This window comes from Macadamia integrifolia, chromosome 4 (assembly GCF_013358625.1).
Source record: "Macadamia integrifolia cultivar HAES 741 chromosome 4, SCU_Mint_v3, whole genome shotgun sequence".
NCBI classification, from domain to species: domain Eukaryota; kingdom Viridiplantae; phylum Streptophyta; class Magnoliopsida; order Proteales; family Proteaceae; genus Macadamia; species Macadamia integrifolia.
The window spans coordinates 7431433-7448596 of record NC_056560.1 but is presented as its reverse complement, the minus strand read 5'-3'; the positions used below and the strand labels follow the sequence as shown (position 1 = coordinate 7448596).

General features: G+C 39.9%; 1 protein-coding gene across 1 annotated transcript; it reads left to right on the top strand.

Annotated features, from left to right (window-relative positions):
- The first annotated feature begins 8244 nt into the window (after positions 1-8244).
- Positions 8245-12476, top strand: LOC122077032 (LRR receptor-like serine/threonine-protein kinase RGI3). The gene is made up of 2 exons (XM_042642771.1): positions 8245-11469; positions 11556-12476. Exons 1-2 carry the CDS (start codon positions 8613-8615, stop codon positions 12053-12055), a joined length of 3357 nt encoding a protein of 1118 aa, XP_042498705.1. The 5' UTR covers positions 8245-8612; the 3' UTR covers positions 12056-12476.
- The last annotated feature ends 4688 nt before the right edge of the window (positions 12477-17164 follow it).

Here is a 17164-nt window from a genome sequence, read left to right as displayed (position 1 = left end):
TACCAGGCAGATTCCGGCAAGTAGTGGGGCCCTCTGCGGATTGATCCACTCATACTCATTACTTATCAATATCTTTCGGGATCTATCTAGCCCGGTTTAGCTGTGAAACTTGTAATGCTCTCACTGCGATCAAATCCAACATAACCGTCAGATCGGAATAAGTTTCATAAGTTAATTCCAATCCATTTGTGGCAAAGCAAGTGGGCTGATCTAGTTCCAGTTTCCATTTAGTAATGAATATGTGAGGGTCCTACCACATCTGTCTTGATGGACGTCCATTAACGAAGTCTTATGGTGTCCATGTGTTCATGTCTTTACACAATTATATGTAAGTGACTATTACAACTTTAGGGAAGCCCACCAAAGATTTACCTCTCCACCAACCTTGTTGCCCATAAATATGACCCATTTGTAGGGGTTAGGGTATTGTTTGTATCTCCAGCGCATCAAGAAGTTGCATCATCAATCCACGTGCCTACCATCAATTGATATTTGAAAATCCATACTTCCCAGAATTGCCAAACAGAATGGTAGGCCAAACCATGTTTAAACATAACTAGACATGCACCTATGACCTATGAACGTGGTTTCAAAACTCATGTAAATCGGTTGAATCGGCCAAATTGACTCAGTATCGATGGGGTCCAGTACTGACTAAATCCGATTTTACGCATATCGAGTCCAACTAAGGCATCGTTTGATAACGTTGTTGCTGTTTCTGTGTCTAGAAATAGCAAAAACGACTTTTCAGGTTTTCAGAAACAAAAACGAATTTTTTGGTGTTTGATAAACCTATTTCTCGAAACGTTGTTTGCAGACATAATTGCACTAAAAGACCCAATAGTATCATCGGATGCCCAAAAGAGAGAGAGGGTTCGGTTGTCTCTTTTTAGGTTTAAATAGTTGAGAGATTTATCGGGGCACAACAACTTTTTTTTTTTTTTTTTTTTCCTCTCTCAAATTCATTTCTAGAAACGACAAAACAAGTCTGACTTATTTCGTCAAAGTCATTTATAGAATTGTAAATAAGCATAAGTTTTGATTTATGTTTCTAGAAACGATGAAACAGAACAACTTTATTAAATGTTTTTTAGGCAATTTCTCCGTTTATGGGAACAAGAAAATGCAAAAACGGTAAAAACGAAACGTTGTCAAACGGTGTCTAAGTTATAAGTCCGATCGTTTCCATGATGATTCGAGTTGGAATTGATAGAAATCAATATTATATTTGGTTTGTTTTAAAATCTTAATTATGAATCCAAACCGACAATTACATCTATTATAATATGGACGAAAATTTTCCTTCACCCATGATGTAAATAAATATCTTCATTAATGGAATCTAACCCTCTACTGAGGAAGGGTATTCCAGACCTTCATTTAGTTTGACCAGAGAAGCAAATATCTCAGGATGATGAATGCCATAGTTTTGTGTGAGAGCTAGCACCATAAGCCTTCTCAATGGAGCCATTGGCTTTCTTTGTGTTCTATGCAAGGTTGTTGCTTCAAAGAATCTTTCAATAAACAAAGCTTGTAGAGTGTTGAAGGGAGGGTCCCTCTTTTAGGCATTTTCCTTCCTTTTGTAAGGACCAGGACAGGATTGGACCAATCCAACCAGCGATTTTCAACAAGTCTTTCTAAAATTTTAGAGCACGAAGTGGATTTGTACCCACCGCAGCAAGCAATTCCTTACAACTCGATCAAGGATTTAGTGCACACTATAGTTTCCGGATTGGTTGCTACTCGAGCAAGTTTTTAGTGTACGCTATTGATATCGTTATTGGTTGGCTTTGATACTGATATTGATACAAATAAATCGACCGTATTAAGCTGGAATGGACTCTTTTTTCCCTCAATATATCAATAACAACAATAATAACAACAACAACAAAGCTTTATCCCAATTTAATGGGGTCGACTTCAAGATATCGATAAGATTTTTTTTTTTTTTTATTTCTTTGTTATTTGGATACCACCTGTACAGTAACGGGAAAGCTGATATTGATTCGATCGAAATACCTAAAACCCTGATTTTAATATCAAAAGGGGACTGGTGGGAGTTATTGATGAGATTCATATTCCAAGAATCTAATCATAACGTGAAAGCACCATGGATTAAGAGATTTTCTCTTCACCCAAACTTTATGGTTTTGTTTGCCCCATTTCTAAAAAATGTGTAGCTCAAGACATAGACATGTGGATAGATATAAGAATATCAAAAAAAAAACTTTATTTTTAATGGAATACCAAACTTTCTTGTTCTTTGATGAAAAGTAAATTAATGATGCTTAAGGATATGATTAGTGAACAAAAAGATGGTCAAACTAAGAAAGAAAAGGACATAATACATGATTTCATAATTAATAAAGAAAGAAAGTAATATCAAGAAGCAATATTATAGATTTTCCTATAACCTAATGTGTATGCATATACTTCTATAAAATTTGTTAAATGCCGAAAGATAAAAGGTTAAGTAGGCCACTAACCAGGAAACAAGGGATAAGAACATACTCCATAAAACGAGGGAGCGTTTGTTTACTCTATTTGATAATCTCCAAGTGAATGAGTGAAAGCAAAAGAAGAAAAGGTGATTAGAGGAGCAAAACTAATCACTTTAGCTTCTTAAGACACTTTGTGTAATGCATGCATGCACTCATTATAAACTATTTGTAAAATGAAAACAGCCATGATCAAAGAGGCAATCAGGTCAATGGCCTTAATGGTGTTGTTGAGGATTTATAATTTTCTTTCTTTTTTTTTAAATGTGATAACTATTTTCTTTTCAACAAATTTATAAATAAAAAGAAGAAGACTCTCTCTCTCTCCTCTTTTTAATGAATTTCGAGTTGAAGGTTACATAGCCATTGATGATGACGGCAAACACATAGTGTTCTTGTGATAATGGTGGTGGATAAGGGTGTTAAATGGTGCGATTTCAGTTTAAACAGTTTGACTTGATTCATATCATATTGTTGTAGATAAAAACTGAAATTGAATCATTTATTAAACTTCTCTAGTTTGCAAAACCAAAATCATTTGTTAAATGGTTTGGGTCCCGATTTTGTTATTGGTATGAGATAATAAGTTCATAGATAATTTGTTAATAGTTCTTAATCGGATTTAGTCTGGTTTTGTGACTATGAAACTCAAAAAGATAACATGGAGATGGAAGGAAGAGATAGTAGACTAAAAAGCAATTTGATTTAATTTCAGTTATTCAAAAAGGGTTATTGATTTTTGAATAAACGACTCAGGTGGTGGTTTTTTTTTTTTTGAAAGAAAGAGGTTTGGTATGTCACAGGCTTTATTGGAACTAGCTGCTCAACCAATAGTAAGGGCATAGGGGGCTTTTCCAAGAGAAAGACATAGATCTGGTCTAGGGAGTATGTTCGCAAAAATGAAACTCAAAGGAATTGACGGGCGCACAAGCGGTGGAGCATGTGGTTTAATTTGATGCAAAGTGAATAACCTTCCCTAAACCTTTCCCTTTAGAATTTGAATCATTTATCATCCATATGATTAATCTTAATAATATTAACAAAGTCTTATTTTTATTTTGAAGATCCAAGAATTTTCAAGATCTGAGTAAGACTTTGTACTGGTGGCATATCCAGCATTTTTCCTTTTTTTAATTAGGAATTATCCGAAAGAACTTTATCCATGCACATAGAGTAGAGGCAACGATAGAAAGTGGACGAAGGGCTGACGCGTGACGCCTACTCTTCAAGCAAAAGCCGCATACTAGTGAAGGAATGTGCTAACCCTAGATTCGATTAGGTTTTGACACCTTCAGTAGTGTTGATGTTATAGAGCGGCTTGGGTCGTCTCTCTCACCATAAATATGAGGGAAAGAATGTAGAACTAAGTGGGCAGATGATTAAGGTGGTGTAGATCAAGTTTACCTAGTGGTCGATTTAAAGGGTTTTAAATATAAACCAAAAGATTTTGATTGGTCACATCAGGTGTCCACATATATGGTCATCTGGTAGAGAGGATTGTGATATATTTATCAACCCGACATGATGTAGTTAAGTATGCATACAGTGTTCAAGGGTTTTATATTTATAGAAAATTTTTGCCAAAATAATATCTATTTTAATTGAGAGAAAAATCTCTGAGTGTTAAATGACCGAAATCTCCATAAAATGAAAAATCTCATCCCTACTGGATATCTTTAAATGCACTCTCATTAGCCCCTGCAATTGGCTGATAGGATCAAGTACTCGTATGATCACTTGGTCGTACATCTTAGCATCTAATAATTATCCCTTTTACTTTTAAATATTCCCACCTTCAACCTTGTAATGGTAAGAATGAGATATGTGTTGGATGTTGAGATATATAATCAAGTGATCATACAAGCAACGGATCCAAACTCTTAGTGCAAGGGTTATGCAGTCGGGCAACATTTCCTCTCCCTTTATTTATGTATGTGAAAAAGTTATCTGAGTCATCAAGGGAGGGTATGCTTGTACCTTTATGTATATCTATTCCTCTCTTTTCTCATATGAAATGATTTCACTAGCCTCCTATATATTATATTATTTTTCTCACACATCTTTAGTGCCCTTTCCTTTTATTTATATTTGAAAAATAAATAAAGAAAAAAAACCTAGAAAAATAACGTGGCCTCAATGCTTAGATACAAGAAGGATGAAATAATGAACCCATTCCATAAAAAGAATAATGTTATGACAATTGATGCTTTTGTATATTCTCTTATTGGTCCTGACACTGATGGAAGGGCCACGCTGCCTTTTGGAAACCTTCTCAATAAATACATTGGCATCCCCTTTAAGCCCGTTCACTTATGTGGACGTGTTTTCGAAGCAAAGGCTACAAATATAGAGAGTTTAGTAGGCTAATAGGCACGTCCCGAAGGGCCAGCTATTAAGTGGGTCCCTGGTGGGCTGGTTCTAAAATTTTAATACGTGTCTCATATGTAAACAGTCCCTATGGCAAAGCTCGTGGTCCCCAGTCCCTGCTGGAAGTCTGGAAGTATGGAAGAATGAGTTCAAATAAGATGACGGAAAGGTAGTAAACTTAGAAATGCGTAAGAACAAATAAGGAGTATTAATTCTGAACATTCTTGTGAGAAGTTTTTCCCTTTCGGAAAATCCAATTAGAAACCATTCCAACAACAAAATACTAAACAAGTCCTTAGTATTGTCTTTGTCATGGAGGTAGTGATGAAGACTAGTGATGGTGGAGAATGGAGAAGGAGAGGTGGGGCTTAAGAAGAGACTTCTCTACTTTTTGAGGGTGGCTTTGTCCCTTCCTCAATTTGTCATGAACAAGAGCTTTTACTTATAAATAAAAAGCTATCCGACACCATGGATCGTTTGGGCCTAAAATATGTATCATCTAATCCTTGTCAGTTCTTCCCCCCTCAACCCCTCCATTATGAGTTCCATGTGACAAGTCACAAGACCCTTCCTCCTTCCCTCCCTCCTTTGCCCTAGATTCCAACCACAAACCCCTCTCTCTCTCTCTCTCTCCCCAAGGTGTTAATCGATTGGTTTGATTTCGTTTTCATTTGATTTGATTTATTTATTGTGAGAATGGATGAATCCAAAATCAAATTAGTAAGGAAAAATTCGGTTCCGATTTCTCTTAATAGTTTGATATTGATTTATTGTGAGAATGGATGAATCCAAAATCAAATTAGTAAGGAAAAATTCGGTTCCGATTTCTCTTAATAGTTTGATATTGGATTCGATTCGATTTACCATGTACGTATGTACATAATTATGAGAAAAAAAATTGTTTTTTATGGTTTTCGTGTTGGTATTAGGTTATTACCGGTTGTTTTTTCGCTCGAGTCTGTTCCGATTTGGTTCACACTACACCAATCCTAAACCGATCTAATAAGGCTTGACGTGGTTCAAGTTGGTTTTCACTTGTTTCGTGTGTTCGCTTTACATTTTGACACCCCTATACTCTCTCTAGGTTATTAATCGTCGTATTGGATATGGTATCAAGTTTGTCAATAGACTCTATCGGGCCAATTTAAAATTTAAAAAAAAAAATCTGGTTAAAATTTAAGCTAGTTCAATCCCATGCAAGGCTCTCATCCATTTTTGCTCAAGCAACTTCAGAAAGGTAACTAAGTAGCAGTCACAAATCTTTATTTATTTTTCATGATATTATGCATTAACCAGATATATCAAGGCCAAATCCTTGGAAAAAATGGTATCTTCCACAATGGAATTTGATGAGTGGGATTTCAAGAACATGATCAAACAAACTCATAGTTGCTTAACTACTTCTTGAAACAGGCTTCTGTGAGGGTTAGAAAGTAGCAAGCTACAAGATTCAATGGATTTAGTAACGAAAGAGATGTCCCGCCCCGACAATTGTACATGCCAGCCGCACCCTTGAACTGAACCCATCGTATTAGGCACCTCACTTTTTTTTTTTCTGATATAATCTATCCTTAACGGTACACATATCAGTATGTATAGGGCCATACCAGCTCTAAATCGGGCGCAGTATTGTACTGGCATCAGGTATTGACCAACCAAGGGAATAGTATCTCAGCAGCAAGAGTGAAAAATTTTATTTTATGTGACTAGTATTTTCAAACTTGCCCTTGAGATTCCATTCCCTTAGCTGTTATCATAACTTGACTTGCCCTTGAGATTCCAGATTCCATTCATTTTTTCCCTCTCTCTCTCTACCCACTTTTATTATATCATTTTATGGAGCAATATTAAAGTATAATATGAAGAGCATAGTCACGAGGCATGAGATATATTGGTAATTAACATATAAATAAAGAATGGCATATGATCATTGTCACTAATGTATCATTGCCAACTACCCTCACGAGGCCTCACATGACAAGGAGATCACTCAACAACAACATTATCACAATCAGGCCAGGTGAGATCTGGTTGGGTAGTGAATTCTGATTCTAATTTCTTAAGTCCGATAAATAGGTCTTATTCATGTGTCTTCGCATCTCACGTGCCTATGTCTTCAGATCTAACATAGTTGATACACCACTCTCTGTCCTCTAATGACCATTTTAATTAACGAATAGGAAAAGAAAAATGGGATATGGGGAAAAAAAAAAAAAAACTAAACTAAAATTTTCTTGTTAGTGCGCTTGGTTGGTTGGTTGATTGATAAAATCAGACCAGTCCCTTTAGAAGAAGACATCACATGGCTATACTATTGAAAAAAAATATATATGTCAATGATATCTAAACATGTAGAGTTAGATAAAATACATTTGCATCATACAAGTTGCCAAGGCTATATTTAGATAAAGTCATGCTAATTAATAAGTTGTTTCAGCTATGTATTCTAAATTTGTTGTTTTGGATGAAAGGAAAGGTTATTAAACTTGGATCTCGAATCTATTTAGATTCAGCCAGAATTGATCGGGAATGAGTTGAAATCGAGATGAACTCTAGAAACGCAATGAGAATTGATCTCTCTAGAGCAATAAAAATTGGATTGATATGAAAACATGGCAGAATTCAATTTAAACCCTAAAAATGTAATAAGAATCGACTGCTAAGAGTCCCTCGATTATATAACGTAGACGAGGAAAATTGATATTCGTTATCAAAATATTTATGAATTATTTGTAAAAATTAACTTTAAAAGTTCAAAGTTTTCAATATGGATTGACTGATCCAATACTAATGAACTCAAAAAATGGTGCCAGTGCTTTCAAAGTCTATCACTCGATCTCTTCCTCATGTGAAATGACATATATGGACAAAAGAGAGAGACGAACAATTTCCCAGTGGCATTGGCGGAGTCTCCCCCAATCACTGAAAACACTCTCCCTAAAGTTATTATAGAATCAAGATTTGGGTAAATTATTTGGAAATTTAGTGATAATATTCTACTAAAGAATGAGACAAAATATTCCAATCCAACATTTTTTATTTTAGGGACTACATATCTTCCTGTAGGACCCATATCTGAATCTTCATGTCCCTTCCCAAAATCTAGAGGTTACATACATTGTTCTAAAGTCCAAAGGTACCCTCCTAAGGATAGAAACTGAATTCAGGCCTTGAGGATCTGTATAGAAACTGAATTCAGGCCTTGAGGATCTGTTAGACAGCCCATAATATTTTCCCTCCACCCAAGTACCCAACCCCCCACCCTTACCCTTTTTGCCCTTTATTATTATTATTTTTTAATCTAAGGTTCCATAAAGAGATAAAGTGATATGAAAATCTAAATAATATAGACACCATAGGCAAGTCACTTACTTCTGTCCATTGTCAGTGTGTCTCTCTCCCGTCCCCCACTTCCCACAAGGCCACCTCCCCCCACCTCGTCTTCCTCTATAAACAAATGGAAAAACAACATCTAAATTCCATATCGCTCTGCACAAATAACATGGCCTAGCTGTTCTTGGATCCGGAGATTCTGGGTCTTTGGATTCAATATTTAAAAACAAAACCCACAAGACATGATTTGTTTTCTTTGGTTTCTCCCCTCTCCTTCTCTCCTTCTCTCCTTCTCTCCTTCTCTCCTTATCCTTGTGCTGGCCGCCATTCATTATTCCCAATCTTCCTCCTCTTCTTCCCCCTTCTTCTTTCTTCTTCAGACTGATCAGGCGGGGGTTGAAGAGTGTTGCAGTAATGCCTGTAAACCAATGGAGATGGAACCCCTTCTTCTCCTTCTTCTTCTTCTTCTTCTCCCTGCCCTTCCTGGTCTTCGCCGTCAACGAACAGGGTCAAGCACTTCTGTCGTGGAAGAGAAGCTTGAACGGGTCTCTGGAGTTCTTATTTGACTGGGACCCAAACGATGGAAGCCCCTGTACTTGGTTCGGTATCTCCTGCAACTACGCACAGGAAGTGGTGGAGCTGAATTTGATGTCCGTGGATCTATTGGGTCATGTTCCATCGAACTTAACTTCGTTGAGGTCGTTGAACAAGCTGGTTCTGTCGGGGACGAACCTCACTGGTTCCATACCCAAAGAACTGGGTAGTCTTACTGAATTGACTTACTTGGACTTGAGTGACAATGCGTTGACAGGCGCAATCCCCAGTGAGATTTGCAGATTGTCCAAGCTCGAGGCACTCTTCCTCAGTTCGAATAGCCTAGAGGGGTCTATTCCAGTCGAAATTGGGAACCTTTCGAGCTTGGCATGGTTGATTCTCTACGACAATCAGCTCAGCGGTACAATCCCAAGTACTATAGGTAGCTTAAAGAAGCTCCAAGTACTAAGAGCTGGTGGAAACAAGGATCTTCAAGGTGCGTTGCCGCAGGAGATTGGGAATTGCGGTGATTTGGTAATGCTAGGCCTTGCAGAGACGAGCATCTCTGGGTTCCTCCCTCCCAGTCTGGGTCTCCTCAAGAAGCTTCAGACTCTGGCGATCTATACCGCTTTACTCTCAGGCCAAATCCCTCCAGAGCTAGGTGAATGTAGCGAGTTGCAGAACATTTACTTATACGAGAACGATCTCACCGGGTCCATTCCAACTCGGTTGGCGAATCTGCGTAATCTGAGAAACCTACTCCTCTGGCAGAACAACCTCGTGGGAGTCATCCCTCCAGAGCTGGGGAACTGCAACCGGTTGTTGGTGATCGATTTTTCCATGAATTCCATCACGGGAAGCATTCCACAGACATTTGGGAATCTCACCTCACTGCAAGAGCTGCAATTGAGCGTAAATCAAATCGCTGGCAGGATCCCGACGCAGCTTGGTAATTGCCAAAATCTGACTCACATCGAGCTCGACAACAATCAAATAGCAGGTACGATTCCTTCTGAACTCGGACGGCTTTCGAATCTGACCTTGTTGTTCCTGTGGGCAAATAAACTCGAAGGAAATATACCGGCATCAATTGCTTTCTGCCGGAATCTTGAAGCCATTGATTTGTCACAAAACGGTTTAACAGGGGCCATTCCAAAAGGAATTTTTGAGTTGCAGAATCTAAACAAGCTGCTACTTCTATCTAACAATCTCTCCAGTGTGATCCCTCCGGAGATCGGAAGGTGTTCATCACTGATCCGATTCAGAGCCGGCGACAACAAGATCACCGGGCCAATCCCTGCGGAGATAGGGAATTTGGTAAATTTGAATTTCTTGGATCTCGGCACCAACCGTTTGACCGGAATCCTACCACCCAATATCTCCGGATGCCGGAATTTGACGTTTCTCGACTTGCATTCGAACGCAATCTCCGGGAGCCTACCGGAAAGTTTTAACCAGCTGGTTTCCCTCCAATTCATTGACATCTCCGACAACTTGATAGGAGGGTCTCTGAGTTCAAGCATAGGATCGCTGAGTTCACTCACCAAGCTCGTCCTGGCTAAGAACCGATTCACAGGACCGATCCCTGCAGAGCTCGGATCCTGCAGTAAACTCCAGTTACTGGACATGAGCGGAAACGATCTCACCGGCGAGATACCGCCGAGCGTGGGCAAGATTCCGTCACTCGAGATAGCCTTAAATCTGAGCTGCAACAGACTCACCGGTAATATTCCGGCGGAGTTTTCAGGATTGAATAAACTCGGAGTCCTCGATCTCTCCCACAACCAGCTCTCCGGCGATCTTCAAGTTCTCAATGAACTTCAAAATCTCGTCGTCCTCAACATATCTTACAACAACTTCACGGGCAAAGTTCCGGACACACCCTTCTTCACGAAGCTTCCACTGAGCGACCTCTCTGGTAACCCAGCCCTCTGCTTCTCCGGCAACCACTGCGCCTCCGACGGACGAAGCGACGCAGCCCGGCACGCGGCAGCCGCAGCTCGGGTGGCGATGATAGTGTTACTGTGCACCGCGTGCGCACTGCTGATAGCGGCGCTCTACATCATCCTGAGGGGTAGAAGGAGGGCAAGTGGCTTCGGTGGGGGCCATGATTGCGACGTGGAAGGTGATGACGACGTGGCGATGGCACCACCGTGGGAGGTGACGCTTTACCAGAAACTCGACTTGTCCGTTACCGATGTGGCAAAGTGCCTGATCCCTAGCAATATCATTGGGAAAGGACGTTCTGGGGTTGTCTACAAAGCGAATATTACTTCTTCAGGGTTAACGATTGCCGTGAAGAAATTCCGGTCGTCGGAAATTTTCTCCGCAGAGGCATTCTCGTCGGAAATTGCCACGTTGGCTAGGATACGCCACAGGAATATTGTACGGCTGTTGGGTTGGGGAGCTAATCGGAAGACGAAGATGCTGTTCTATGATTATCTGCAGAACGGGACGTTAGGGACGTTGCTACACGAGGGATGCACTGGAGCATCGGTGGAATGGGAGACCCGGTTCAAGATTGCATTGGGGGTGGCGGAGGGTTTGGCTTACCTGCACCACGACTGTGTGCCCCCAATCCTCCATCGAGATGTGAAAGCCCATAATATTCTCCTGGGGCAGAGATACGAAGCTTGCTTGGCGGATTTTGGCTTCGCTAGGCTCGTCGAAGAAGACGACAATGGTTCCCTCTCTGCCAGCCCCCAGTTTGCAGGTTCTTACGGGTACATAGCCCCAGGTTGGTTTCTCTTTCTTCTTTCTCTCTGTACCTCTCTGTCTTTCTCTTCGTATTATCCATTAATGGGTTCTGGTTGTGTGGTCCAGAGTACGGTTGTTCGATTAAGATTACAGAGAAGAGCGATGTGTACAGCTACGGTGTGGTCCTGTTAGAAATCCTAACGGGGAAGATGCCGGTGGACCCTACATTTCCAGATGGGCAACACGTGGTCCAATGGGTGCGTGACCATGAGAAGAGCAAGCGGGACCCAGTGGAGATCCTCGATCCCAAGCTCCAAGGAAGGCCAGACTCTCAGATACAGCAGATGCTGCAAGCGTTGGGGATCTCTTTGCTCTGCGCTAGCAAGCGTGCGGAAGATAGGCCCACCATGAAAGACGTAGCGGCATTGCTAAGGGAGATCCGACAGGACCCACCACCTGGAAGCGAAGCGCAGAAACCCAAGCCAGAACTGCTGCCATCGTACGCCTCATCAGTATCACCATCGCAGCTGCTGCTGCTCCAGGGATCCTCGCATTGCTCCTTTGCGTACTCCTCAACCTCTGGAGGTACCGTCTCTCTCTCTCATTCTCAGGGAAGGAGCCAATAATAATGACAAGGGAGAAGGTTGCCTACACCGCCAGTGTGGAGAATCTCCCACGTCTCTCCAATTACAACGTGAGAAACGGTTTACTTAACAGAGATTGGGAAGAGAGAGAAAATATCCCTGCTAGAGTATATGGTTAAGATATAAGTGGACATGGGAAAGCATCCCACACTGTCGGAGTGGGGATATTTTCTCTTGAAAATAAAAATATGTGGATGTGTTCTACCCCCAAAAAAATGTATTAGGGGAAGGAAGATTCTTAATTATTAATCGATTAATTAATTATAATTAGTGTAGAGGGTAGAGTGCGGTGTGTTTAGTTCATTGACTCCCACCATTGTAGAGAGTTAACAGTTTGTTTTGGTGATCTGTTAACATGATGATTGATGAACGAGTAAATAGCAAAAGTTCCATGTTATATCAATTTGTTATTAAAATGGGAAGAGATTACTTATTAGTGGGGGCGAAAAAGGAGAAAGATTTTCTATACCCATACTTTAAGATTCAACTCATCTTAGTCTCCTGAGACACCTCCATTGGACGAACCTGATAATATCCTTCCCCTATTGCGCAATATCCTCTTATGTTTATCAGAAAATTGCAGGCAAGGGATTCCCCTTCACTGTACGTGGCTGAATGAAACCTTGGCCTAAAAAAAAAAATCAATCCATAAACAAAGGGCAACAGATTCCAATATCAGTGGCATAGGATGGAATCTCCACACCAAGCCAATGGGGCATGGGAAGAGGCACCTCACCTTTCATCAACATGAGGTCCTAATGAATGTGTCTGTATGTGTGTGTCAGAGAAGCAATGGCAATGGTAACAGTCAACGAAATGGAATTTCAGGGGCATATTTGAAAATATCCATCTAAGGTGAAATTCTTCACCCCTACCCCTAAGAGTCTATTCACTTGGCTGCTAGGCAGCAGCCAAGTTTTGTTTGTTGTAATGGGGAGTGGGAGAGAGAAGATGAGATGCAATGACAATGATTGCAACATAGAGTTGTTTTAGTTTCATATATGTTTATTGGGAAAAAGATTGTTGCCTGACAGAGCAGTCTTACATCTAGAAACTAAGGGTATCAAAATATAATCGAAATTGTTTATTGGAATCGAAATCGATCGGTTATAACCGAACCGAATAGCATAGTAGTAAATTGATCCAATTTTGGTTTTATAGGTCATAATTTCGGTTCAGAATCGAACCTAAACAAATCAAAAAATCGATGGTTAACCGGCATCTAGTATTAAAGACTTAAAGTGTTTTGAATTTTGATGGGTCTCTACGAAAAAAGGGGAGAAAAAAAAAAAAAAAAAGGAAAATGCTAACCGAGAAGGGAGCTTCACTTTCACACAATCACACTTCTTAATTTTCTAATTTATATGATCATAGTCAACTAGTTATAATATTTGTAGTCTTTTACATAGAAAGTATATTGTCCTTAGCAAAATAAATATATATTGTCTTAACTCTTTAGGAAATTTCATATATGTAGGATTCACACTAGTTGTAGGATGCAAACCATTTTCTAAAACGACACTATTAACCCCATGTAAACTGGTTGTGAATCAAATAACAAAAACTGATTAAAAATCGCTAAAACAGAAATCGAATAAAAACGATTCTGATTTCACCTTATTCCTATCCGGTGTGGTTTTCGTTTCACCTCGTCAAAATATGAACCAAACCGAAACCAAACCGAATAACCAAAACCACACTGTTTGACACCCCTACTAGAAACAATGGGTGATAAAAAGACCATCTTGCCCCTCTAATTGAAAGCATGTGTGCCTCCCTTGGTTGTTCCTTGCACTGGCATAGTAGCCATGCAAAAATGTAGTGATCCCCAACCCATATTTATTTTATGAAAAAATGTTTTATATCTAAGAGCATGGCCTAAGTCAACATTTCCTTGTATATTTTTCCATCCTCTTATAGGGGCAGACATGTCATTTAATTGGTGGAGAAAGAGAGATATATACAAAGGAATGCTTGCAAAAGCCATGCTCTAGAGAGAGAATATCTTTTTTTTTGGTAGAAAGAGAGAAAATATCCCCTAGTTTAGGGAAAATAAACTTGAATATCTCTTAATTTAGGAAAAATAAACTTTGTTTAAGAGCATATTATACGCTAGCACCTCTTAAGCATATCTCTCTTTCCTCCCTTCTATGAAATGAAATATGTATCCCTCCATTATCGAACAAGAGGGAGAAACTCACTCAAAAAACGCTACACTAATGGCCAAACTTATTTTAAAGACTTGCAGCAATATTATCTCAATTGGATGCGGAGAAAGCTGGATTTAACCCAAAAAAAACGTGGAGGTAGCTGGAGAAGGGAAAGAGGAGGGAGGGTTGTGTGTTGCATTGCTGCAGTATGAAGTCACTTTCCGTCGTGATTACGGCATTACGTAGACCTCGAGAGTGAGAGACTAGAAATGATGTGATGATTGATAAGCGTGTGTGTTTGTATAGAATTGTGTGTGTGTGTGTGTGTGAGAGAGAGAGAACGGAAGCGGAGGATGTGGGGTTTGTGGTTGTGGGGAACCCTGCCTAATCATTGCCTTCCCTTCATTCTCTCTCTATTAATTGAAATCTTAATCTGTGCCTCTTATTTGTTGTTAAAGATGAGGTGAAGCTTCCTTGCTTGTCATTTAAAAGTTTCAGAGCAGCCACGTGGCAGACAGGGAGATCCAACACTGAAAGGAACAGCAGTTTTGAAGGAAAAATAATTACTACAAAAATTAAGGCAATCACTTATTTAAAAAGGGCTGGTTTACCAAACAATAATGAAGGATGGAAAGAAGGAAGGAGAATCTTCCTTTCCAGGTTTATAAAAATAGTCTGGGCGAAGTGGGGGCGAAGTGAGGTTGGGAGAAGGAATAGATTCCATTTGGGGAGAGAGGTGGGCCCTTTATTAACTGTCACGTGACGCACATGCAGGGAGTCTACAATGCTCTCACACACACCCCACCCTCACATGACTTTTCAGTTTTACATATTTGTCTGGCAAACAAATCGATATGGGCCCCACGTCTTTTCTGTAAAGTCCACTATTCTCTCTTTATAAAGTAACATGAATCCAATTTAGACTTAAGAGAGGGCGGAGGGAGAGAGAGAGAGAGAGAGAGAGAGAGAAGTGCTGAGGAGGATTTGTTTCCGTACCATGGGATTGGAAGCTATGTTGAAGTATCCTCAGATTCCAATTTCATAGTCCACGTCACACTTGAAAGTAGCTGCTTCTGACTTGCATCCTCTTTGGGAATTTAGGGTCTAAACCCTGAATAACACCATTAATTTAACCAGATTTAGAAATCTTCTTTGTGTGTGAGAGAGAGAGAGAATCTCTTCCAAGATTGAAAAACCTGGGTCACCACATTGGGCGGATCCATGTATGGGTTATAATGTCAGGTTAAAAATCCTCCGCAATTCTCATCTTGTGCAATTCCATGTTATTCTATATGTAAAACTCAACATGTATCCAACTTTTAGTGAACGATTCAGATGAGTTCTTGGTTGATTCTTCACCAAAACCTGGTTTGAAGTAAACTGAATCAATCCGTTTGAAGGTTCAAACCAGACCGGTGAGTGATTTGAATCAAGTCTCTCAAGGAAACTTAAAACTCGCGATACTCTCTCTCCTTCTACTTGATTTTCTCTTTCTGATCTTCTAAAAGGGGAGGTTCTGGTCTGTGCTCTCACGGTGGGATCTCTCTTTGTTACCCTCAATCGCACCTAAGCTCTCAAGAGACCTACTTGTCTAATCCATCGTCTCTAGTGACTAGCTTGAGCAGTTCCAGAGAAGGCATCCCTGATAAAAGTGAGCTTTCGATGCTCTTTGCGAAATCCACTCTGGCATCGAAGCTCGTTGGGTCCACTGCCACTCTGAATGCTTGGACTCCACCTGCGCAGCTGAGGTCTTCAGTCGCCATGGCTCATTTGCCTGTCTTTGCCGCCTGGACGGATTCTTAAGCTTTCTCTGCTTTGTTTAAAAGAACCCAGCTTTTCCGGTTTAAATTTGGGGTGGTGGTAGTAGTGGTGACCCATCTATGTTCAAATCTCAAATGTATTCTCTCTTTTAATCCTGCCAGCTATTGACCAATCATCTCACTTCTAATCTTTACTTCCCAATACACACCATCATCACCATTTCTCTTTTTACCATCTCAGCTTTTCTCCAAAGGTTGCATACGTTCCATCTTGATATTCAAAAGGGTTAGATTCTGTAAAATGTGGACTTTATCTGGTAGTAGTTTTAGATTTGGTGGCCATTAATCTGATCTTGCATTTGCATTTAAACCCACCATGAGAGCATAGATCAGAACCTCCCCTTTTAGAAGAGAAAATCAAGTACAAGGAGCTTCCACCAAGAGCTTCTCAGTCGTACGCAAACAATCTTCTATTCTACCGAGCTTGGTGAAAGCCCAAACCAGAACCTCTCCTTCGTTTAGCAGCGAGGGGTGTGAGAGACAGAGAGAGCCGTTTGAGAGACGGAGAGACGGGTGAGAGAGTATCGTAAGTTTTAGGTTTCCTTGAGAGACCCAATTCAAATCACTCACCGGTTTGGTTTGTACCTTCAAACGGATCAGTTTAGTTTACTTCAAACCAGGTTTTGGTGAAGAATCAAGCAAAAACTCATCTGAAGCTTTCATTAAAAGTTGGACACATGTCAAGTTCTGCACATAAAATAACATGAATTGCACGATATGAGAATTGCAGAGAATTCTTATCGGGCAGAATATGCCTGATTTCAGCACATCCACATCCAATCAAAGGGTATTCGGATGATTGGATATTCGGATATGAATTTGGATAATCCATAATATATTCTATTCAATTAATAATAAGAACCCTAATAAAAATATAAAAATATTAAATAACTAATGATTTTGATCATTCTTAAATATTAAGTTCTAGAGAATGAAAAGAGAGAGCATCAATTCTACGAAGAAAAGAGGAGGAAAACATCAGAGTCTACAGTTTGAAGCAGTTTTTAGAACACGTATTAGAGGATCAGAATCTGTGGACAATCCCAATTCCACTGGGTCAATACGCATCCCCACTGGGTACTTCTAAACCCTAGGTAGACCAATTCTTGAATAAGGCAACG

Coding starts and splice junctions, on each gene's coding strand:
- LOC122077032 (XM_042642771.1), top strand. CDS start 8,613: ATGCCTGTAAACCAATGGAGATGGAACCCCTTCTTCTCCTTCTTCTTC. Junction 11,470..11,555: donor TTACGGGTACATAGCCCCAG/GTTGGTTTCTCT, acceptor TGTGTGGTCCAG/AGTACGGTTGTTCGATTAAG.